Source organism: Ranitomeya variabilis, chromosome 2 (assembly GCF_051348905.1).
Source record: "Ranitomeya variabilis isolate aRanVar5 chromosome 2, aRanVar5.hap1, whole genome shotgun sequence".
NCBI lineage: Eukaryota > Metazoa > Chordata > Amphibia > Anura > Dendrobatidae > Ranitomeya > Ranitomeya variabilis.
The window spans coordinates 475713621-475738900 of record NC_135233.1 but is presented as its reverse complement, the minus strand read 5'-3'; the positions used below and the strand labels follow the sequence as shown (position 1 = coordinate 475738900).

General features: G+C 44.8%; 1 protein-coding gene across 7 annotated transcripts in view; it reads left to right on the top strand.

Moving 5' to 3' along the window:
- Positions 1–13837: 13837 nt before the first annotated feature.
- CDHR5 (cadherin related family member 5) overlaps positions 13838–25280 on the top strand; it is a 78036-nt gene continuing 66593 nt past the window's right edge. For 6 of the 7 annotated variants that reach the window (XM_077287802.1, XM_077287800.1, XM_077287799.1 and 3 more), the window contains exon 1: positions 13888–14049. In XM_077287802.1, coding sequence (XP_077143917.1) covers positions 13989–14049 — 61 coding nt within the window. In that variant the 5' untranslated portion in view covers positions 13888–13988. Of the gene's footprint in view, positions 14050–25280 lie in introns of all 7 variants that reach the window. The other variant, XM_077287801.1, reaches the window with a different exon arrangement.

Below are 25280 nucleotides of genomic sequence, written 5' to 3'. Positions count from 1 at the left end.
TACAGTACTGATGGTAACGGAACTTGCAATTCTCTTGGTACGCTTAGGACAATCAGAAATAACATGAGCAGAATCGCCGCAGTAAAAACACAACCTATTCTGACGTCTGAATCCTTGTTGTTTAGCTCTAGACACAATCCTATCACACTGCATAGGCTCAGGACTCCGCTCGGAAGACAACGCCATAGTGTGCACAACTCTGCGCTCGCGCAAGCGCCGATCAATCTGAATGGCCAGAGACATAGAATCACTCAGATCAGCAGGCGTGGGGAACCCCACCATAACATCTTTAGCGGATTCAGAAAGACCCTTTCTGAAAATTGCCGCCAAGGCATCCTCATTCCATTTAGTCAGCACAGACCATTTTCTAAATTTCTGGCAATACGATTCTGCCGCTTCTTGACCCTGACACAGGGCCAACAAGGTCTTCTCAGCATGATCCACTGAATTAGGTTCATCATACAATAAACCTAGCGCTTGAAAAAAGGTGTCTACATTAAGCAAAGCAGGATTCCCAGATTCCAGGGAAAATGCCCAATCCTGAGGATCGCCACGCAGCAGAGAGATGACTATTTTAACCTGCTGGGTGGGATCACCAGAGGAACGGGGTTTCAAAGCAAAAAACAGTTTACAGTTATTTTTAAAGCTCAAAAATTTGGACCTGTCCCCAAAAAACAAATCAGGAGTTGGAATTCTAGGCTCTAAAACCGGAGTCTGAACGATATAATCGGAAATATCCTGTTCTCTAGCAGCAAGTTGATCCACACGAGAAGCCAATCCCTGAACATCCATGCCAGCGCCAAACTCCTGAGCCACCCAGAGGTAAAGAGGGAAGAAAAGACACAACAGACTACAGAAAAAAAATGGCTCAGCACTTTCCTTCCCTTCTTCTGAGATGCGATTAACTCATTGTTGGCCAGTTGTACTGTTATGATCTGGTGGCCTAGGAGCAGCATGAGACGTACTCTGGAGAAGGTGGTACCTGTACTGACCGCAGACCCTGAACTTAACACCGCAACTAGAAGTAGCCGTGGAATGTACCTAACACTCCCTAGACATCTCGACACAGCCGGAGGACTAAATACCCCTAGAGATAGAAAAGGGAAAACTATCTTGCCTCAGAGAAAATCCCCAAAGGATAGACAGTCCCCCCACAAATATTGACTGTGAGAGGAGAGGGAAATAACATACGCAGACTGAAATCAGGATTTAGCAAAGGAGGCCACTCTAGCTAAATAGAAAGGATAGGACAGAGTACTATGCGGTCAGTATTAAAACACTAGAAAATATCCACCACAGAAAATACAAAATCTCCACATCTAACTAAAGATATGGAGGGTATATCTGCATCTCCAGAGATACCAGCTTGGCTGAACAAATCCTTATGCAGACCAAGCTGGACAAGACAAAAACATGGAAAAGAACCGAACAATTAAGCCCACAGCATGTGGACTGCAAAAAACAAAGCCAGAACTTATCTTTGTTGAAATGAACAGCAAAGCAGGAGAGACCAGGCAGGGATGTGAATCCTCCAGGAACAATGGACAACTGGCACTGACTAAAGGGTCAACCAAGACTAAACAGCCCAGTCAAAATTGCAATAAGTGGACACACCTGATGAATGCAGCGATCCAAAGACAGCAGCGCTACCACTTATAACCACCGGAGGGAGCCCAAGAGCAGAATTCACAACACTTATCCCCATAGAGAATCTATGGTGTATTGTCAAGAGGAAGATGAGAGACCCCAGACCCAACAATGCAGACGAGCTGAAGACTACTATCAAAGCAACCTGGGCTTCCATAACCCCTCAGCAGTGCCACAGACTGGTCGCCTCCATGCCACGCAGCATTAATGTAGTAATTGATGCAAAAGGAGCCCTGACCAAGTATTGAGAGCATTTACTGATCATACATTTCAGTAGGCCAACATTTCGGATTTTAAAATCATTTTTCAACCTGGTGTTATAAAGTATTTTAATTTACTGAGATAATGACTTTTGGGTTTTCATTGGCTGTAAGCCATAATCACCAACATTAACAGAAATAAACACTTGAAATAGATCTCTGTTTGTAATGACTCTATATAATATGAGTTTCACTTTTTGTATTGAAGAACTGAAATAAATTAACTTTTTGATGATATTCTAATTTTGTGAGAAGCACCTGTATGTCTGATGTGGACATGCTGCAGATTTACAACACCTTTTATCTTCAGCATTGCAAAGGGTGATATTCACTATTGAATTTGTAGCAAAAAAAATGCTGTAAATTGCAGATGCATAGTGTAACACCCCAGTTTCCTGGTTGTTACAGTGGCATTGCTTTCCTCATGGGGGGAGTGATGTCATGCTTGGAAGTGAGGAAGGATCTCTCTTAGGCTACGTCCACATTTGCGTTGTGCGCCGCAGTGTCGGCGCCGCAGCGCACAACGCAAACAAAAACGCGGCAAAACGCACGCTAAAACGCTGCGTTTTGCGCCGCATGCGTCCTTTTTGGCCGAAAGTTGGACGCAAAAAAAATGCAACTTGATGCGTTTCTTGCGTCCAACGCTTGCGGCCATGCGGCGCAAAACGCAGCACAACGCATGTCCATGCGCCCCCATGTTAAATATAGGGGCGCATGACGCATGCGGCGACGCTGCGGTGCCCGACGCTGCGGCGCTGACCGCAAATGTGAACGTAGCCTTATCAGGTAATCACAAGCATACAACATGTTCCTACTCCAGGCCAGAAGGGGGAGCTCTGATCCTGCTTGTGGGTGGCTCCCCTATATATATTCTGGTCTGGAGGGAAAGTGAGGTCAGACAGTCTGTCAGAGGGACAGAGAAGAGAGCAGTCAGACAGTGAAAGTCAGAAAGACTGAAGGGGCCATGCAGCCACTAGAAGTGCTTCAGCTCCTGGCAAGAGACAGAAGAGAAGGAAAGAACAGATTGTAGTGAACGTGTAGGGGAAGTGGAGTGCAGGAGAGTGAAGAACCGGAGAATTAGCTGCGACTGGGCTACCTCCCTACTGAGCGCAGACACAGGTAGCTGGATAACCGAGGTTGTGAGGGACTCCACGTCTCACAGCAGACACCGGCAGAACAGCTGGATTACAAGTCACCTGTCCACCCTTACACCTGAGGACAAAGTAGCGCATAGAGCCGGGGTCATGATAAAGACCCTGTAAAAAGGGTCGAGCTACCTGTCGTACGGATTGTGTCCTACCAACCTGGAGGACAGAGAATATGTGAGGACCTTGTGAGAGGCTTAAGGCAGCAAGGGACTACACCACAGCGCTAGAGGGAAGGCTTCTAACCCCACCTGGTAAGGGGGTCTCCCAACTCGCTTCCAAGCCGGCCAGACCATTGACACCTGTGATTCGGTGCCCTGGACTGTGGCTGCCTGAATTAAGCAGTAAACCAGGTTAAGAGACTGCAAACCTGTGTCCTCCGTTTCTTGCTACACCACCCACCATCTTCATCTATACACCGGGAGCCCTGGGGATCCAGCTTCACCTGTGGGAAGCCATACCATCTTAGCTGCCATAACATCACCCCAGTGGACCACTTTAAGCAGGATCGGTCATCCCTGACTGAGAACCACAGGTGGCGTCATGAGCAAACTTTATTCACAAAACCCCTTTAAGGACATTCCCTTTTCCTTAGGCGCCCAGGGCCACGGACCGGGTCGCCGCCATGTGACCTCCCCTTTAACAACGACCGGACCCCGTACTGAGTACCCCACGGCCCTGGCGGGCGTTCCAATAGTACTGGTCAATTTTCTGCGGTGGATTTTCTTCAATAAATCTCATCTACGATGCTGCCAATTGTGCATTTTCTGTCTGGAAAATCTGGATGAAAAATACACTGCCAATCTGACACGAATGCACATTCTGCCCAAAATTAAAAATTTTCAGAAGGCAAAACAACAGCAAAGTTACTGCAGTTTGGGTCTTAGTCATGCATAATATTTTCTAGATGCTTCCTTGAATACTTTTATTTCTGTGCAATAAATTCATATAATTTTATAGCAGGTTACTGTTAATTATCTAACCAAAACAACTGGAACCCCAGGGCAAAGTACAGCAGATCGCAGTAGAACTTAAAGCTCCATTACTGTTGATTTTTTTTTTACATTCATTTTTTAGAGAGTTTTTATATCCACTGTAGGTAGAAAGAATGCCTCCAATCGTGGACGTCTGGGTACATCTGTGCAGTATAATGACAGCCCACCCTTAATTTCCCATGTAGTGGTTCCTCAGGTGAATTGAAGATAAAGGGAATCTGTCTCCAAGTGCCTGCTGTCCCATTTGTGAGCAGCGTGATGTAGGTACAAAGACTTTACTTACAGCGTATTATTTACTGGGCTGTTTGCTGCAGTTTTGATCAAATAATTTTTATCTGCTGCTGATCTAGCAGTTCTCTGAATACTGAGCTCTGTATAACCCCGCCCACACCACTGATTTGCAGATTTGTGTGTGCACTGTGCATAGGCAGAAAGCTGATAATCAGTGGTGGCTCCTGAATATGGAGGACTACATGGCAGCAGGTTTACTAGTCCTCTAGTGATAATCTGCTGATAAAACAATGATTTTATCAGACCTACAGCAATCAGCCCAGTAAGTGATACATCGCTGGAATCAGGGTCTATGCCCCTAAATGATGCTTCTCTCAGATTAGGTAGCAAAAATCTGTTGACATGTTCTCTTTTTAATTTAGATGGTAAATGAATGACAGAAAGATAAGCAACTGTCCCTTAATCTGAATGGTGCCTGCAGAAATCCATGTGCTTCCCTATCTAAATACTGTACATCCATTCTGATGTATGCAACTGATTTTCATTAGCAGAAATTTATACAACAAATCATGTGTGAAGGAAAAACTTCAGATACGTTTTTATTTTAGTTTGAGCACGTACTTTTCATTTCAAACCATTTTTACCATTTCTATTGGGTTTAGGTGAGGTTTCAAAATGCTTATTAATGTTTCTTCCCAAGTATTTCATGACTTCAGGATTCTTGATCATTGTCACTTTCGAATGGAGCACAGGATTCCAACAATCCCATTGTTTACACTGAGCATTTATGCTGCACTTTTTATCCAAATGTGTCTACACCAAAATACTCAATACTAATCTAAAATTATTGCATTTTTTTATGTTTCCCCTATATTTGATGCATTTTTGGTGCAGTTTTGAAGTAGTACTTTAATACCCTTATTAGTACAGGGAATCGTGAGGATTATTTTTAGGCTCCACAATGGAAACTTATGGAGAGAAAAAACACGCAAAAAAAAAAAAACAGCGCAGATCTACTACATTTTTAAGCACATGTTCAGGAATTTTCATGTTTTTTGCGCGTTTTTTTCGCCATAAAAACGCTATAAAAACGCATAAAAAACGCATAGATACGCTTCCTATCATTTAGAATGCATTCCGCATTTTGTGTGCACATTATGCGCTTTTTTTCCACAAACAAAACGCATTGCGGGAAAAGAAGCATCATGTTCATTATTTTTGTGGATTTTTCCGCATAAAATCCGCAAAAAAACGCACAAAATCTGCGCTAAAAACGCGCAAAAAACGCATGCAGAATTCCTGCGGAAAACCTCAGGTTTATCTCAGGAAAATTCTGCATGCATTCCGGACGTGTGCACATACCCTGAAAGCACATAATGGGCAGGAGTTTTCATGAAATCACATCCACTTTGCTTGGACAGTTAAATGCAACAGATTTTCTTTACAAAAAATATGCCATATTTTCACTATGTGGAAATGCCCTAGCTCTTTGTATACCCCCAAAATATTTTAGGAAACACCTGGAAGTTCATTCTCCTTCTTAAAAAGGAAAGACAGGCTTTGATTTATTAATCTCATTTTGATATTTTCCACTGAACACCAATTCACCTGTGACATGGACAAAGCATTCTGCCAGTAAGTAATTAGTGTAATTTTGGTATTCTGTACATGCAGCATTTTATTAACCCCTTCACGACATGCAGCGACATGTACTGCTCTTGTCGTGACTCTCCCTTTGATGTTGGCTCCGGCACTGAGCCCACATCTTTCCTGGCACATGTCAGCTGTTTTAAACAGCTGACATGTGCCCCTAACAGTCGCTGGTGGAATCGCGATCCACCCGCGGCTGTTAACCTGTTAAATGCCGCTGTCAATCTCTGACAGCGGCATTTAATGTGGCGTGCATCACTAATCCTGCCCATTGGCACTCGTGTCACATGACCGCGAGTCGTCGATGGGTTGGCATGACAACCTGCGGTCTGCAGAAGACCCCTGTGGTTGTCATTGCAGGATTGCTATGAGCGCCGCCCTATTCGCCTCATTCAAAATAAAAGTTAATAAAAAATACACATATCTGGCATCTCCACGTTCAGAATCGTCCGATCTATCAATATAAAAACAATTAATCTGATCAGTAAACGGCGTAGAGAGAAAAAAGTCAAAAATCTAGAATAGCCTTTTCTTTTTGTTGCCGTAACATTGCATTAAAATGCAATAACGGTCGATCAAAAGATCATATCTGCCCCAAAATGTTATCAATAAAAACATCAGCTCAGCACGTAAAAAACAAGCCCTCACCCGACTCGAAAAATGGAGACGCTGAGGAAAATGATGCAATTAATTTTTTTTTTTTCAACAAACTTGGGATTTTTTTTCACCACTTAAATAAAAAAGAACCTAGACATGTTTGTTGTCTATGAACTCGTAATGACCGGGAGAATCATAATGGCTGGTCAGTTTTAGCATTTGGTCAACATCTATATATATAATCGTCTAAGGGGCACTTCCGTCTGTCTGTTTGTTTGTCTGTCTGTCACGGAAATACCGCGTCGCTGGATACCAATCAGCAACGGGCACAGTCCGGCCACGAATTCTCCCCTTCCTACTCTCTGTCAGTGCCCCCTCCAGTCAGCACTCACACAGGGTTAATGGCTGCGTTACACAGCATTATGCCACATCAATAGTATAAAGATCTAATGTTAAAATTATTAAAAAAATAAAAAATCATTACATACTCACCTTCCGGCGCCTTTCCCGCACCTCGCGACGCTCCGGGCCATGCATTGCGGTCTCGCGAGATGATGACGTAGCGGTCTCGCGAGACCGCTACGTCATCATCTCGCGAGACCGCAGTGCATTCATGGGACCGGAGCGTCACGAGGAGCATCGCTAAATGCCTCGCCTGGATCTGGGGGCCACCGGAAGGTGAGTATATAACTATTTATAATTTTAATTCTTTTTTTTAACAGGGATATGGTGCCCACATTGCTATATACTACGTGGGCTGTGTTATATACTACGTGGGCTGTGTTGTATACTGCGTGGGCTGTGTTATATACTATGTCTCTGTGCTATATACTATGTGGGCTGTGCTATATACTACATCGCTGTGCTATATACTATGTGGGCTGTGTTATATACTGCGTGAGCTGTGTTATATACTGTGTCTCTGTGCTATAAACTACGTGGGCTGTGCAATATATTACGTGGCTGGGCAATATACTATGTGGCTGTGTTATATACTTCGTGAGCTGTGCTATATACTACGTGAGCTGTGCTATATACTACGTTGCTGTGCAATATATTACGTGGCTGGGCAATATACTACGTGGCTGTGTTATATACTTCATGAGCTGTGCTATATACTACGTGAGCTGTGCTATATACTACGTGGCTGTGTTATATACTACGTGAGCTGTGCTATATGCTACTGCAGCGCCCCAGAGTCCTGGTCGTTGCAGTACTGATGCTCCGCCGCTAAGGGGGGCTATGGTACGTCTGATGGCACTGAAGGAGTTCACCTGACCAGGTATCACAGACACCAATACACTTCACAGTCTGGCCTCCAGGGGGAGCTAAGGGTACTATGTAGTAGGCCACTCCTCACAATCTGGTAAAACTGGGGGTTGGATAGGAAGTTAGGAAGAAGCTGACTGGGAATCGAACAGGCAACATCCTGTGGCAGAGGGTGTTGCGGGGAGAGACTCAGGGGGTCCCTGTCAGGGGTGGGATCCTGGCAGAGACCTAGCGAACTGAGAGAACGTTACGGGACCGCGCCTGCACGAGATAGCGGCGGTGCCCTAAGAAAGGACAAGAAGCGAGGTTTATTGTGCTGAGTGAGAAACGAGATCAACGCAACAAGGAGAAATACCAGTAGGAGTCGTGCTGTAAGACGAGGCAACATCCTACTGAGGCGCGTAGCCGGTGGCCGGAACGCCGAGGAAGTACTAGGCTCCAAGCAGTACTTCAAACCTACGGCAGGACAGTCAGCTATAGGCGGGCTGTCTCACACAAATCACCTACGAAGACATAGGGGGCAACAACAGGAGAAGGGCGACACTAGGGTCCAGGAAGAGCTCCGAGCCTACCCGTCATACGGGTGCGTCCTAGCCATATCATCTGGGGGATGGAGAAGATCAGAATCGAGTTGTGAGGGAACACGAGAAACAGACACAACAGTTGTGGGGACTATCCCGTAAGCACAGCAGGGGAGGACCACAACACACAAGCGCTAGAAGGTAGGTACAGATTTCCACCTGCAAAGGGAACTCTGGATGTGCCATCGGACCAGCCGGACTTGCGCAGCCTGGTTAACCGTATGCCGGACTGAGGATCCTGAAGCCTTCAGTAAAGAGGTAAAGAGACTGCAACCTGGTGTCCTCGTTATTTGCTGTGACCAGCACTGCACCGCACTACCACCACCATCCACACCTTTCATTGGGTGCCCCTCAGCAGGGTCACGGACCGGGCCTAGCCACCGTGACAACCCCAGAGCAGAGACTCAGCGGCCCGGTACCGGGTACCCCTCGGCCCTGCGGCAGTGGGGGCGCTGCACTACATAGCTGTGCAATATACATGGCTGGGCAATATACTACGTGGCTGTGCTATATACTATGTGGCTGTGATATATACTACGTGGGCTGTGTTATATACTACGTGGGCTGTGCTATATACTGCGTGGGCTGTGTTATACAGTGCGTGGGCTGTGCTATATACTACGTGGGCTGTTATACACTGCATGGGCTGTGTTATATACTACGTGGGCTGTGCTATATACTACGTGGGCTGTGTTATACACTGCGTGGGCTGTGCTATATACTACGTGGGCTGTGTTATACACTGCGTGGGCTGTGCTATATACTGCGTGGGCTGTGCTATATACTACGTGGGCTGTGCTATATACTACGTGGCTGTGCTATATACTACGTGGCTGTGCTATATGCTACGTGGCTGTGTTATATGCTACGTGGCTGTGCTATATGCTACGTGGCCTGTGCTATATGCTACGTGGCTGTGCTATATGCTACGTGGCTGTGCTATATGCCACGTGGGCTGTGTTATATGCCACGTGGGCTGTGTTATATGCTACTTGGCTGTGGTATATTTTTCTCAAAAACCTGGAGCAGGCCCTGGCTTCACTGATTGGTCACGCCCAGCCGGCTGCGAACAATCAGCGACTGGCGCAGTCCGGCCGCAAATTAGCGTGGAATTTGAACCACTCTTCGCTAATTGGTCACGCCCGGCCGGCCGAATCCTGTGTATAAATTGCATTATTCTGAAAACTTCATAAATAAACTACATACATATTCTAGAATACTCGATGCCTTAGAATCCGGACACCATCTAGTGGTAAATAACAAACAAACAAAAATAAGTTGTGGAATTACACTTTTTCTGTAATTTCACCGCATTTGGAATTTTCTTTCCTGTTTTCCAGTACATGATATGTCAATACCAATGGTGTCGTTCAAAAGTACAACTTATTATGCAAAAAAACAAGCCCTCACATGGCCATATTGACGGAAAAATAACAAAGTTATGGCTCTGGGAAGAAGAGGAGCAAAAAACAGAAACGCAAAAACGAAAATGGGCTGCGACGTGAAGGGGTTGATTTCTCCATGTGTGATAAAAACAATGGATTACACTGCCAAATAAATAACATGTATAACTTTGTGCTTCAGATTAATTGCAACATTCCGCAGTTTTTTCCTTCTGTGACAGTAGCAGAGGACACTGTACTAATAGAAGGAAAAGTAGAGAAAACTGAACATCCAAATTCTTTGTATAGAAACATATAAAAGCATGTCGTATTATTGCGTATATTCCATAGAAAACATCTGACGCGTTTCTTCCACCCTTGTATGTGTCATTTTTTACATCCATAGTCATGACTCCAACAAGCTTCTTTTGATGGATCACCCCTTTAAGCCTCCTGATGAACCAACACCAATAATGAGGTTGCGATGTATTGGTGGATATGGGGTCCTCGATGTTACATTGATATCACTTTATTTTATTGTGTTCGATCTGAAACATTGAGGGATAATCACTTTGTTGTCCATATTGTGTGCATGTTGTTTCTGTCTTCCTTATATTAGGGGAGTCTATACATATATAAGGATTAGTCTTTAAAAGGGTTTCCTAGGGTGAGACCACGGTGAGCAGGGGTGCCTATCTTGCGTGCTTATCTAGGGTGCCAGGTAGGGTCATCCGTAGGGTCTATACTTTACGGAGAGTGAATAGTGAGTGATTTTCTTCCACCTCCTGTCCCTTCATCCCTACCCTTTGTAATATTACCCTATTATTTGGGGGGTATGTCCATTATGACCACTTTGGCCAACAAGTACTGTATCATTTTGGGAATTTTACAGTTTTTATTTATTTTTTAATCATGATTAATAAAGTATATGTTTAATATATGGGGAATAGTTTCTATTTGCTAGTTCGTTTTTAATCCTCCGGATTTTTTATTTTTTTTTCAACTTAGTTTGAAAATTGTCATACATTTAGAGATCTGCAACATGCAGATATAAAATAAGTTTTAAAGCACTAAAAAGAGGAAATGTGCTGGTCCAAGTACCATTTCCTCTACATAACATCAGTCCAATCAGAAAATTGCTCAGAGGTTCAGAAGTTTTAAGGAAAATGAGAGAAAGAAAAGGTAGTTTCTCTATTTCATAGAATCCTAGAATGGTAGAGTTGGAGGGACCTCCGGGGTCATTGTGTCCAACCCCCTGCTCAATGCAGGATTCGCTAAACCATCTCAGACAGATGTCTGTCCAGCCTCTGCTTGAAGACTTCCATTGAAGGAGAACTCATCACCTCTCGTTGCAGCCTCTTCCACTCATTGATCACCATCACTGTCAAAAAGTTTTTTCTAGTATCTAATCTGTATCTTCTCCCTTTCCGTTTCATTCCATTGCTTCTCGTGTTTTCATGTGGAAATAAGAATACATTTTGACTATTTTTGTGTTTCTCTTTTTGTTAGGGAAGGGTGTTAAGAATAGTTGAGTGGATCGCAGGTTTAGGACATTCCCAGGAAATGGATACTGTGGAAATCTAGAGATTTTTTTCAGTTTGAAGAAGAGCTTCTACTACTTTGGCATAGGTGAACCCATTTCTGGTTGATAGACCAGGACACTTTAAGGCAAGAGTTGAAATTGAGGCATTATGTGGAACATTTCCAACCATATGACCAATCTGAAAGGAAGATTAGTGCAAGTAATGATGTTTCCAAAAGTAAAAATGGTAATAAAATAGGCATTTTAGATAATAGGGGGCAGAGGGCTACATGCGAAATTGTCTGTGTTGGAAATGTTGGCAATGTTGAAGATGATGATAAAGGGTTGGACAGGACCTGGAGTTTGGGTTCTGTTGAAGAGGAGGTCCTTTGTAAATTAGTGTGAAAAAAAGATGTCTAGTATGAAGAATTGTAGCTCTTTCCTTCTTCACCTCCTTCTCCACTGTCATGGCAAGATTATGTTCATTTATGAATTCCAGATCTTAGGGATACTTCACTGTCATTGTTGCTTCTTATTAGTGTTGATGCTGGTTTGATGACTGCTTATTTTGGGCTTTATTGACTAGTAGTGCTGGTGTTGGCCACTAAATAGGTGCAAAGGTATTATAAGTCCTGATGGCTTCCATTCCATTTTTTTCCAAGTTGGTGGAGGTGGTTCAGCCAAGGTAGGTGATTTTGTAATAAGACCATGCCTACTGTCTACAGTCACACTGCAAGTAACACAGGGAAATCTCAATTTTTTTTTAATGCCGAGATATGGGACTGATGATTCCTGAAGTGATAGTTGTTTAGGCTTTCACTATTTACTGGTCTAAACTAATAGCTGGTGGGGATGCAACTTATCGAAAGGGCCAAGAAACTTAGCTAGTGACATGGCCGAGCATGATTGAATAGGCTCGTTTTGTCACATATTGTTTTCATGTTATATCATGTTCTCATGCAGTGGAATGTCACGATTCACATATTGGACAGACAACATGGGCAAAGCTGTCAATGATTACTTTCTAGAGCACAGCAACAATGTAGGAAGTGTCTCCAGCTCACTGACTGGTATCACACGAGAAATACCTGCCAATGTCTCAGGCCTTTGGAAAAGTCCAACACTCTGGCCCCGATTCATCACTGATCTTGATTAGGGGAAAAGGTGGAATGTGTGACCTAAGCCTTTTAATGAGTTAGGCGAGATGCAAAGAGCCATCCACCTCTGTGTGCACCTCGCAAAAAATCTTACTTTGGGTCTCGTACTGGACCTTGGGTCTTGATCCCTGAATTTGGGTGTTGAATCTTGGATTCCTGCAATTCTCTACTTGGTGTTCTTTAACTTCCTGTGTTATATACCAACCCTGTGTGTTAAGCATAACATATTGGTAGTAGTGTTCCTGTCACGGAGATTCTGCGACAGAAGGGGGCCAGAAGATGTATATCTGCACTGCTTAGACTGCTTCACTTTCCCATTAGCAGTTCATGTTTTCCTTGCTATACTCTTGTAAGGGTTAAATAGTCCTGTTTGTCTCCTGAAGCTCTCAGTCCTGAGTTGTCTCAGCTGTTCTGAGTTTCACTTCCCTTTGGTTTAAATACTCTCCTCTAAGCTTAGTTGTTGTTGTTGACAGTAGTAGCTTGAAACTACCTGGTTTGGAGCTGGAGGAGTGAGCTGACAAAGGAGCAGGTATTTGAAGTTGCTTCAGGAGATATCTGGTGTAGTTGGTTTGTGTGCGTGTCTCCCAGTCTCTATTCCCATTTAATTTGCATCACCCTCTCATTCCCTATCTTCCACTTGATTGTTTGATTGTTTTTGTATGATTGCAGTTTTCTTTTATCCATGTCTGTTTCCCCTCTGCAACTTTACAGTAGAGCATGACTAGCAGTTCTACAATCCAACATACTAATCAAGGTGCTACTTGGGGTAAGACAGGGATAGGATCACCGCACGGGGTGAAAGAACCCATAGAGGGACACTAGGGAGCTCAGGGTGGCGCAGGGCAAGTATCAGGGGTGCCCCCTTGTATCCTTCCCTAGTGGCAGAGCTTCCCTCCCCCTCCTGTCTTGCCATCTTGCTTTGGGTAGAAGCATGACAGTTCCTTTAGGAACGCTCCTGGAAGTGGCTAGATACCCTCACAGATTAGTTGCTGCTGTCAGGAACATATAAAAACATGATAGCCTACCTAAAATTGTAATAGTACATTATATACTAAGTATTTATTGTTTTAGGTGATAAAGGAGTGTCGGCCCTTTGGGATGGGGGTATGGCTATCACTTTGGGCACCTTTATGGAGGCACACAATGGTTGGCATTGTAGATATTTGCCAATAAGAAGAGTCACCACAGTGTTCCAATTACTGTCAACTTGCTTGGAAAGAACAATTATGCTTAGCAGAGCTAAGCTAAAAAGTATATAGAAACTAACTTTAATTGCCAGTTATTGTGTAGGAAATTGTAGAATATATGTGTTATTTCACATAGGTAGAGATGCAGTTAAGGGAGATTGGGCGAATAGGCAATGAGACATATCCTTATCGCCAAAGCCATAAATAAGTGAACGAATAACAGGGAAGGAACCAAAGGTTAATGATAGAGAATATATTCAGTGTTCAGTTCATGTACAGTCTTTTTCATGAGAGGAACTATCTAATTACCTTCAGACCCCGGAATAGGCACGTATTTTTGGAAGATCTGGACTGTCTCGTGGAAAATGGGGCCCCTTTTGGCCCTATGTATTCTCTTTGTCTTTCCAATGGGCTGTTACTCCCAAGGTAAGGGCACATCTGATGTGCAAAACATTTAGCTTTACAATATATATATGTCGGCACTTATAAAGTATATGTAAGTAAAGCACTGATGTTATGAAGTAAGGGCATGGAAGCGTCTTATGAAAAGACAATATACGCTTACAAAAGATGACAACGTTTCTGAAGTTGCCATTGACATGATTTGCTGCGATATCCTGTGAATTTGTAGACTCAGATCAAATTTATAGACGAATCTACTATGTTTTACATAACTTCTTCTAAAGTATTATATCCTCAATACAAAGGCAGAAGTTATTGAAAATGTTTGATGGGTATACTGGTTACACTGGGTATACTGGCCGTGTTGGGGAAACCCTGGTGAGGCATAATGATAGCTTGTCACCTCTACTTCCGCACTTGGTACGGTATTGGCCATCAGTCCTCACATCTGTAGCAAAGACGTGAGATATGGCATCCATTATGGTTATATTTATTAATATGCCAGTATACTAGAAGACGGGCAGAGGACTAGCAGATGACAGATGTTTATTACCACCATTTCTTTATGTATGTGTGTTCTTCCTTCTCTTATAATTCCACCCTTTAGAATATAGTATTCTATGTGTCAGTGGTTTGTCAGACTTTTATTAATATGGATGAACGGTCTATTTTAGGGTTTTCTTTCCATTGGCATTGTTCACCTATGAATCACATTCCCTTTTTTTTTCCTTTTTTTGGGGAGTTTGTACTATAGTACGATTCTCGTAGTTAAACTATAAGGCTGCGGGTTATAAAATGATACACTAGCACTAAATATACATCACTATAGCGTCTGTGAAAGAGGGAATCTACATCACCTGTATCAAGGCTTGGACTGGCCCACAGGAGAACAGGAGAATCCTCCGGTGGGCCACCACCCTCTTATATGAGCAGCACTTGGCACAATATACTTGAATCGCTATGTACATACAAAGGCAGCATCCCATTAATTTTACAAATCAGTTCATTGTTATATAAATCGATGATTGAGGATAATGTCACATTTGCAAGTAGCTGAAAAGTGGGGCCCTGGAGTTGGTTACTGGTGGGCCCTTGGCAGCCCAGTCCGACATTACCAGTATAGGTGCTGTATTAGAAGTGTGTGAGTTGTGAGGCCACACAGAATGCAGATGCAGCGCCCCAGAGTCCTGGTCATTGCAGTAATATTATTCTTCCACCAGGGGCAGTGATATTACGTCTGATGGCAATAAAGGAGATCTTCTTACCAGGTATCACAAACCATACACCACACCTCACACTCCAGACCACCAGGGGGAGCCTTGCTCCTATTCACTAGGGCACTCCTCACAATTAGGTAAAACTGGTGGGCTGGATAGAGAGTTAGACAGAAACTGGCTGGGCTTCGCCCAGGTAACATCGAGGCGGAAGCTGACTGGGTTTCACCCAGGCAGCACCCTGTCAGGCAGACAGAGGGGAAGGAGGAACATCACAGAGCTGCAGACAGAGAGGTCCCTGACAGGGGTGGGATCCTGTCAGAGGCCTAAACAGAAAGCCACGGAGCTGCGCCTGCCCCACGTGCGGCAGCATCCTAAGGAAGGTCACGAAAGAGAATTGTATTGTAGCGGGTGAGAAACGAAGTTACAGCACAAGGAGATAAAACCAGAAGGAGTTCTGCCCTGTAAAAGGCTGCCTCCTTCTGAGGCGCAGAAGCTGGTAGCCAGAACACCGAGGGAGTAATAGTCTCTACGCTTTACTTCAGAGACTGGCAGAACAGTCGATTCCACGTTGGCTGCCCGACCTTATACCCAGGAGGCACGGTGGCAACTTGTGGGGGCCGGGACGTCTCTAGGGTCCCTGTAAAAAGCTGTAACAACTCTACTGGCATCACGGCATGGCCTCGCATCTCTCACACTCTTACCCACTGCTCCAGGTCATGATGTGGTTTCTGTTTCATGCCAGCTCCATGTTCTGTGTCTCTGCTCTCTGCATGCTTCATGGCTGTGTGTATAGGGGGCGGCACCTGAACTCTCTGGATCTTATAGGAATCAGGTGCATCTGTCTAATCTGTTCCTGACCAATTGCCAGGAGGCCTCCAGTATTTAGTGCAGTTCCACCCAGTGGACTGGGCCTGTGCAATGTGTTAGCTCAGTTTGTGTTTAGCTGCTGAGTTTGCCAGGCCTTGCTCTGAGTTACTCCCTCTCTGGAGGCTTTTCTCTGTGCTATTGCATTGGTCTTGTTGTCCGCCCTCCAGGAGGCAGAATATCCTGGTCCCTGTGTCCTTGTCCTTGTTTCTTGTCTTGTTCCATTTCCTTGTCTGAACTTAGTCTTATCTCAGTCTCCTTGTCTGTGGCTTCCTTCCCTGCTGTGTCTTTCCTCGTGTTCTCAGTCTGCTTACACGCCGCACTCTTGCGGCTCTGCCTGCTCTGTACCTTTGTGGCTTTACCTCTACTCCGCACTCCTGCGTTTCAGCTCCTTTCTACTCTGCTTATCTTCTGCTGCTGCAGTTATCCCTTGCTGCAGCCCTGACCTTACCGAGAAACTCAGCAGGGAGGTACTACAACACACAGGCGCTAGAGGAAGGCTACTGATTTCCACCTGGATAAGGGGACTCTGGATTTGCCTTCTACACCTCTGGGAAGCCCTGGGGATACACTTCATCTGTGGGAAGGTATACCATCTTGCTGCCATAACATCACCCCAGCGGACCCCTAAGCAGCGTCGGTCACCCTGACCGAATACCACAGGTGGCGTCACGAACACTAAACAAACTTTCCCTTTTATTGGATGTCCCTCAAAGGGCCACGGACCGGGTCGGGCCACCGTGACATCCCACTGAGAACCGAAGGACCCGGTACCGAGTACCCCATTGCCCTTACGTGGAGGCGATCCACAGAAATGGCTCCATACTGAGAGAAACACCGTAGAGAACTTTGTACTTTACAAATTATCCTAAAATATAACTTTTATTGATTAGCTTAATGATATAAACAAAACAGTAGAGAATAAAACCAAATAACATCACCACCAGAAAGAACCAGAATGAAAATATATATAAAAGTGTATTTCAAAACATCCCCTCAGGAATATTGGGATAGAGGGTAGATCTATTCGGCTGTTTTGCCAAGTAGAGATTTTTCACCAGTGGAAACCTACAGTTACCAGTGGTTTCAAATTCTCTAGAAAAAATACAAATAATTAAACCAGTATAAGCTTATTATCAAAGCTATAAAATCATTAAGCCAGTGTGAGCTCGTTATCATATCATTCTTATTACCATATCACTTGACAAGTTTCCCCTTATTGCCCAGCTTCATCAGGAGTAATAGATAATGGTAGTTTAGTGTATGCATCATGTGACTTTACAATGGCAACTGTCATCTAAGTAGCCTTTATCTTTTTTCAATACTAATTAAGCATTATTATATATAAATGAGTAATGGTTCTTTGAAAAAGGGGAAAAATTAAAATGCCAAAATTTAAATTGGTTGCATCCTTAAAAGGTTTGTCCCCCTACTAGGACAACCCCTTTTGAATCTGAGTGTTTGACCCATTAAAAATAAAAACACTTTTACTAAACATCCGTATTCCAAGAGTGTTGGCACTCGCATTCCCGGGGCTCACATGAGGTTGTTATGATATGTGAGCCCTGCGCCCAATCAGAGCTGGGCTCTGCACAAGGGTCTTTTCCATATATATGTACTAGAAAAAGGATCAGTCTTCGCGAGTCAGGAATTGGTATTTTCTGTGCTTGCTATGAAGGGATTGGTATTGATATTGGACAGGCTTTTAGTTTATATGTATGAGATATTGAATAAAGATGGTAAATAAGAACGATATCTGAGCTCAGATCAATAAACTGTCGCTGCTTTGAGAGCGATCGCACACGTTGAGTCTTGCTGGGCCATATGAGCGGCCATTGGGCAGAGTTTTGGACCCATGCAAAAAAAACTCAGTGTGAACCTTAGGGTATGTGAGACTTTTTTTTTTCTCATTTGTCATTCACCTGCATCCTGTATTCAATTTGGTTTTCTTACAGCAGTGTAGCGCTATAGCCGGCGTCCCTGCATGGTGTCCCCTTCTCCCACCATGCAGGGACACCAGCTTATTCATCACCCAGGGACTGCGGCGTCGTTCCCTGGCAAGCTCCTGTCTCTTGTTGGTAGGCGCACCGCAGTTCCCGGCAGCGCACGTTCCCCTGCTCTTAAAGCGGCAGCGTGTGCATATAGTAAATGCCCTCAGCTTGTAGCCGAGAGGCACTAAGTATAACGTGTTCACCTGCAAGATGGCTCCCAAGCAATTGATTGGAGTCATCCTGTATAAAAACGCCCTTTCCTTTTGGGACTTGCCAAGCAATGAGTTCAGTCATTAGGTAGTTGATCCCAGTGTGGCCAGTGCCTGAGTGTTGTCCCCCTGGTCCTGGAGTCCAAGTCCTTATTTTGACGTCCCTGGTCCCGGTGCAGATAGTTTCCTGTTCCCAAAGTCCCCTGGTTCCAGTGTGGCTAGGGACTGAACATTTTCCCTCAGGTCGTGTGTGGCTATGGTCCTTAACCTTATCCCCTGGTCCAAGTGTGGCTGGTGCCTGAATCATTATTTGAGACCTGTGTGTCTGATCCCCGTCCCCTGGTCTGTGAGTGGCCAGTGCCTGAACCTCGTACCCCAGTCAGTGTGCCACAAGTCCCTGATCCAGTATCCTACACCGGTGTGTCTGAACATAGCCCTAGTCCGTGCCAGTGAACTTGACCCCTGGGGTCAGCTGCTGAAGTAGGAGTGGTACCTGGTGGCTACCTTCAGCCCAGTCTGTTCCCACCATCAGGGGCATCAGGTAGCCACTTAGCTTCTCCCCTTCCTAGGCAGACTCGGTCCTGTGGCATAGTGGATCCACAAATTCACATGTGCCACCATTAGGCATAACAAGCAGCATCTATTAAAGGGAATCTGTCAGCAGGTTTTTGCTAAATAATTTGAAAGCGGCATAATATCAGGCAAGAAAGCCTGATTCCAGGGACGTGTCACTTACTAGGCTGCTTGATGTAGTTTTCATAGAATCCCTGTGTTGTCTGATGTAGATGCAGCAAAGCTAAGCCTTCTGAGCTGTATATAAGCCCCACCCACACCACTGATTGGCAGCATCCTGTGTAAACTGCCAATCAGTGGACAGGGCAGAGTTACACAGGTTAGCTGGACTGCTGTGCCCGTGAGATGTAGTCCGGCAGTGTTAATTTCCTGCTGATAAAACACTGTTTGTATTGAAGCTACAACACACTGCATAATAAGTGATACAACCCTGGAATCAGAGTCTCAGGTCCTATATTATTCTACTCTCTAATTAAATAACAAAAACCTGCTGACAGATTCCCTTTAACCATTTACAGTTTTCTGTGTTATAGCAGGTGCCACCCATCCTGGCTTCGAACAGAAAAATGCATCCATCGTTATATATGAGATTAGTTGTAGTAAACATTAATTTAGCTCATATTCAATGTATGTGAGTTTATTTTTTTCAGACGCTATTTTGCTCAGTTTAGGCTATAGATTCACAGCATAGCATGGTGCAAAAAAAAGTCCTAAAAATGCGGTAAAAATGCTTAAAAAAACTGCTGTCAGTCAAAAACTCCAATACAAACTTGTTAGGTTTGTCAGCCTGAAATAAAAATTGTGTGAATATACTCTTACAGGAAACACAACAATAAAACCGTGATTTCGGCAGCATGAATCCGAGACTGGATGTTTTCTCTGAAATACTCCAGTGTTTCAGAGAAAGCATAGTTTAAAGAGCCAGCAAAGGCAAAGCATTTCAGAGCAATCATGCAGCCAAGCTCTGATTCAACCTGTCCATGGTTCGGGCACCTGTAACACCCCTGGTTCCTGGTTGTCACAGTGGCATTGCTTTCCCCACTGGGCGAGTGATGTCACGCTTGGAAGCAAGGAAGGATTTCTCTCATCAGGTAATCACAAGCATGCAACATATTCGCGCTCCAGGCTAGAAAGGGGAGCTCTGATCCAGCTTGTTGATGGCTCCCCTATATATATATATATATATTCTGATCTGGAGGGAAAGTCAGTCAGTGAGAGGAGTCAGTAAGTGCCAGTCAGCAGACTAGAGCAGTCTGAGGCCGAAAGTCTGAGAGGGGCTGTGCAGCCACAAGGGTGCTGCAGCTCCTGAAAGGAAAGAGATAACGCAGAAAGCTGGACAAGCTGTAGAGAGTGTGGAGGGGAAGTGAAGCGCAGGAGAGTGAAGAAATAGAGAATTAGCTGTGACTGAGCTACCACCCTACTGAGCGCAGATACTGGTAGCCGAAAGACCGAGGTTGTGTCGTACTCCAAGTGGCACAGCAGAACCCGGCAGGACAGCTGGATTATATGTCACCTGTCCGCCATTGAAACCTGAGGACACAGTAGCGCATAGAGCCTGGGTCATGATAGAGACCCTGTAAAAAGGCTTGAGCTACCTGTCGTACGGGTAGTGTCTAGTGTTGAGCATTCCGATACCGCAAGTATCGGGTATCGGCCGATATTTGCTGTATCGGAATTCCGATACCGAGATCCGATACTTTTGTGGTATCGGGTATCGGTATCGAAACAACATTAATGTGTAAAATAAAGAATTAAAATAAAAAATATTGCTATACCTACCCATCTCTGACGCAGCCTGGACTTCAGCGAGGGAACCGGCAGCGTTGTTTGCTTAAAATTCGCGCTTTAACTTCCTTACTTGAAGTCCCGGCTTGTGATTGGTCGCGCGCCGCCCATGTGACCGCGACGCGACCAATCACAGCAAGCCGTGACGTAATTTTAGGTCCTTCAGGATTTTAAAATTACGTTCCGGCGTTGTGATTGGTTGCGTCGCGGTCACATGGGCGACGCGACCAATCACAAGCCGTGACGTCACGGGAGGCAGGAGACGCGCGCATTTTTGCGCGCGTCTCCTGCCTCCCGTGACGTCACGGCTTGTGATTGGTCGCGTCGCCCATGTGACCGCGACGCAACCAATCACAACGCCGGAACGTAATTTTAAAATCCTGAAGGACCTAAAATTACGTCACAGCTTGCTGTGATTGGTCGCGTCGCGGTCACATGGGCGGCGCGCGACCAATCACAAGCCGGGACTTCAAGTAAGGAAGTTAAAGCGCGAATTTTAAGCAAACAACGCTGCCGGTTCCCTCGCTGAAGTCCAGGCTGCGTCGGAGAGGTGAGTATAGCAATATTTTTTATTTTAATTCTTTATTTTACACATTAATATGGTTCCCAGGGCCTGAAGGAGAGTTTCCTCTCCTTCAGACCCTGGGAACCATCAGGAATACCGTCCGATACATGAGTCCCATTGACTTGTATTGGTATCGGGTATCGGTATCGGATTAGATCCGATACTTTGCCGGTATCGGCCGATACTTTCCGATACCGATAGTTTCAAGTATCGGACGGTATCGCTCAACACTAGTAGTGTCCCATCAACCTGGGGGACAGAGAGAACATGTGAGGACCTTGTGAGAGGCCTAAGGCAGCAAGGGACTACACCACAGTGCTAGATGGAAGGCTTCTAACCCCACCTGGACTGTGGCTTCCTGAAACCTTCATTAAACCAGGTAAAGAGCAAACCTGTGTCCTCCATTTCTTGCTATATCTCTATCTATACACCGGGAGCCCAGGGGACCCAGCTTCACCTGTGGGAAGCCATACTATCACTGCTGCCATAACATCACCCCTTTAAGCAGCGTCAGTCACCCTGACCGAAAACCACTGGTGGCATCACGAACACAAACTTTATTCACAAAACCCTCTTAAAGACTATCTATTTAACATGGGCACCCAGGGCCACGGACCGGGTCGCTGCCGCCGTGACATATCCCTTTAACCCTTTCAATACATGCGCCGTACTATTACTGCGCATGTCGTGTCTCCCCCTTTGATGTGGGTTCCGGCGCTGAGCCCACATCAAAGTCGCGACATGTCAGCTGTTTTGTACAGCTGACATGTGCGCGCAATAGCGGCGGGTGAAATCGCTATTCACCCGCCGCTATTAACCTGCTAAATGCCGCTGTCAAACGCTGACAGCGGCATTTAACTACCGCTTCCGGCCGTGCGGCCGGAAATTACCTCATCGCCGACCCCTGTCACATGATCGGGGGTCGGCGATGTGTCAGGACAGTAACCATAGAGGTCCTTGAGACCTCTATGGTTACTGATGCTGGCCTGCTGTGAGCGCCCCCCTGTGGTCGGCGCTCACAGCACACCTGCAATTCAGCTACATAGCAGCGATCTGATGATCGCTGCTATGTAGCTGAGCCAATCGAGTTGTGCCAGCTTCTAGCCTCCCATAGAGGCTATTGAAGCATGGCACAAGTTAAACAAAAAATGTTTTTAAAAATATGAAAAAAATATAAAAAATATAAAAGTTTAAAACACCCCCCTTTTGCCCCATCCTAAATAAAACAATAAAAAAAAAATCAAACATACACGTATTTGGTATCGCCGCGTTCAGAATCGCCTGATCTATCAATAAAAAAAAAGCATTAACCTGATCGCTAAACAGCGTAGCGAGAAAAAAATTTGAAGCGCCAGAATTACGTTTTTTTGGTCGCCGCGACATTGCATTAAAATGCAATAACGGGCAATCAAAAGAACGTATCTGCACAAAAGTGGTATAATTAAAAATGTCAGCTCGGCACGCAAAAAATAAGCCCTCACCCGACCCCAGATCACGAAAAATGGAGACGCTTCGGGTATCGGAAAATGGCACTTTTTTTTTTTAAGCAAAGTTTTGAATTTTTTTTCACCACTTGGATAAAAAATAACCTAGACATGTTAGGTGTCTATGAACTCATAAAGACCTAGAGAATCACAATGGCAGGTTAGTTTTAGCATTTAGTGAACCTAGCAAAAAAGCCAAACAAAAACCAAGTGTGGGATTGCACTTTTTTTGCAATTTCACCGCACTTGGAATTTTTTTCCTGTTTTCTAGTAAAAGACATGGTAAAACCAATGGTGTCGTTCAAAAGTACAACTCGTCCCGCAAAAAATAAGCCCTCACATGACCATATTGACGGAAAAATAAAAAGGTTATGGCTCTGGGAAGGAGGGAAGTGAAAAATGAAAATGCAAAAACGAAAAAGGGCTGCGACTTGAAGGGGTTAATTACCAGACCTGGTACCGAGTACCCCACGGCCTTGGGGGGTGTTCCACAGCATTAATTGAGTGACAGGTTCCCTTTAATGACCAAACCCCATTTTTCAATTCTGATAAGTGTCACTTTGACCTCGCTCACATCTCTGTATAAAAAATCGTTCTGATGTTCATCCTGAAAAGTTGGACGAGTCTCTACGTATGCCACTCTGTATGTCAAGTGAGTGCAATGTGAGTGTGCCATTTTTTTCTCACCTAACATACTTATGACATGTGCATGCTATCTGTTTTTAACATCTTTTACATACTGTAATACTCTATGTAACTTAAAGCTAGTTTACAAAACTAATGCAATCCTATATAAAGATATACTGTATATAGATTATAGAAAGATATTAGATAATAGATATTAGATAGAAAAGATAATAATAATCTTTATTTATATAGCACCAACATATTCCGCGTATCCTGTTGATATATAATTTTACAAGCCACCTACAAATAATAAACTTGCACCCTTTAGTGCCTTTCAAGTGGCACTAAAGGATGTTTAGACTTGTATAACCTAATAAATAAATTTATAAACTACATGTGGTCCTTCTATTTTTGATAACCAGCAAAGGTAAAGTAGACAGCTGGGGGCTTTTATTATCAGACTGGGAAAGGTCCATGGTTCCATGGTTACTGGTCCCTTCCCAGTCCAAGAATACCAGCCTGCAGCCGCCCCAGAAGTCGAACATCACATTAGATATGCCCATTCTGGCTTTTTTCCCGATTGCCCTGATGCGGTGGCAACTGGGGTAATGGTATTGGGGTTGATGTCAACTGTGATTTGTTAAAAATAACTCGCATCAAGCCCATCAAGCCGTAGTCCTGGGAATCCACAGTAGTCCACTGAATCAGTGGGCGTAGTTGTAAGGAGGTTGCTTTCCCTGCTCCTTGCCTGGAACCACTTAGTCAGACAGCTGGGTTGTTGGGGGGAAGACTTTCTGCCCTGGACAGCGGGGACGTGGTGGCTGCTGGGAAAAGAGAGGGGAGTGGTCAGAAAAGTGCGGGAGAGAGAGCGCGCCAGAAAGGGGACAGCGTGCCAGAGAGAAAGCAGGCTGCAGCGCCGCGCTCCCCATGACAGAGTGCTCCCCGTGAGGGCACTAAGGCTGGAGTGAGAGTGGGGACTTGGAAGCCTCCATAATCTGAGAAGACTCTTCCCCTGACAGTGCAGAGACATTGACTCAGTGCAGCCCTGGTGACCGCAGTGACAAGCAAAGACCCCTGAGTGAGATAAGTAACTGCCCAGTGTGTGTGTGACATCGTTATTACAGAGAAGCTGCCAGGCTTACGGAGACTCCTGCAGCAGTGACGGAGAGACTGTGCGATTTCCTGGTTCCAGTTTCACTTTGAGAAGAACAGGCTGCAGAGGCTTAACCCCGGACTTTCCAGGAGACACAGAAGAGACTTCAGGATCTCAAGCCCTGCTGGTGACTGTATCCACATTGGGAAAAAGGACCCTCCAGTCAGGACCTCCCTGGGCTGATAAGTTACAAGAACACTCGTTAACCCTTTTGATTCCGCTTAACTGTTTACTGTTTGACTCTATTAACCCCCTGTTTACTCCCTGCGAGGAGAATTTTACCCCTGTTAATAAATCCCCTTAAACAGTTGGTCTGTCTGTTCCGTGGTGACATACGCAACCCTGGACTCTATTACACTGTACACAAATAGAAACCTGAAAAACATAAAAAGAGAGAAATAAAGACAAGACACTGTCCATCATTCACCAATTTATTAGAAAACAAAAAGTTCCAATGCAGGTCCGACGTAGTCCTTGGCGGTCCCACGACAATCCCGAATCTGACGTCCAAATGCTATCGAGTCCCGTTTAGAGAACCAAGCACCATAGGCTGTAGCAGGAGCAACTCCGGGTTACGCTGCGCTTCACGAGACCTGGCGGCTCCAAACAGCGGTGACGTCAGCAACATTACCGCTCATCAGTCACCGGGCCACGCTGCCCTCTATGCTCTATGCGACTCTGATTAGCAGTATAGTTACTGACATCTCAGCGCTGTTCAGAGTCACCGAGTCTCGCGGAGCTCAGCGGGACTTGTGAAATTGGATATCTATCTATTGTTTATATGGAT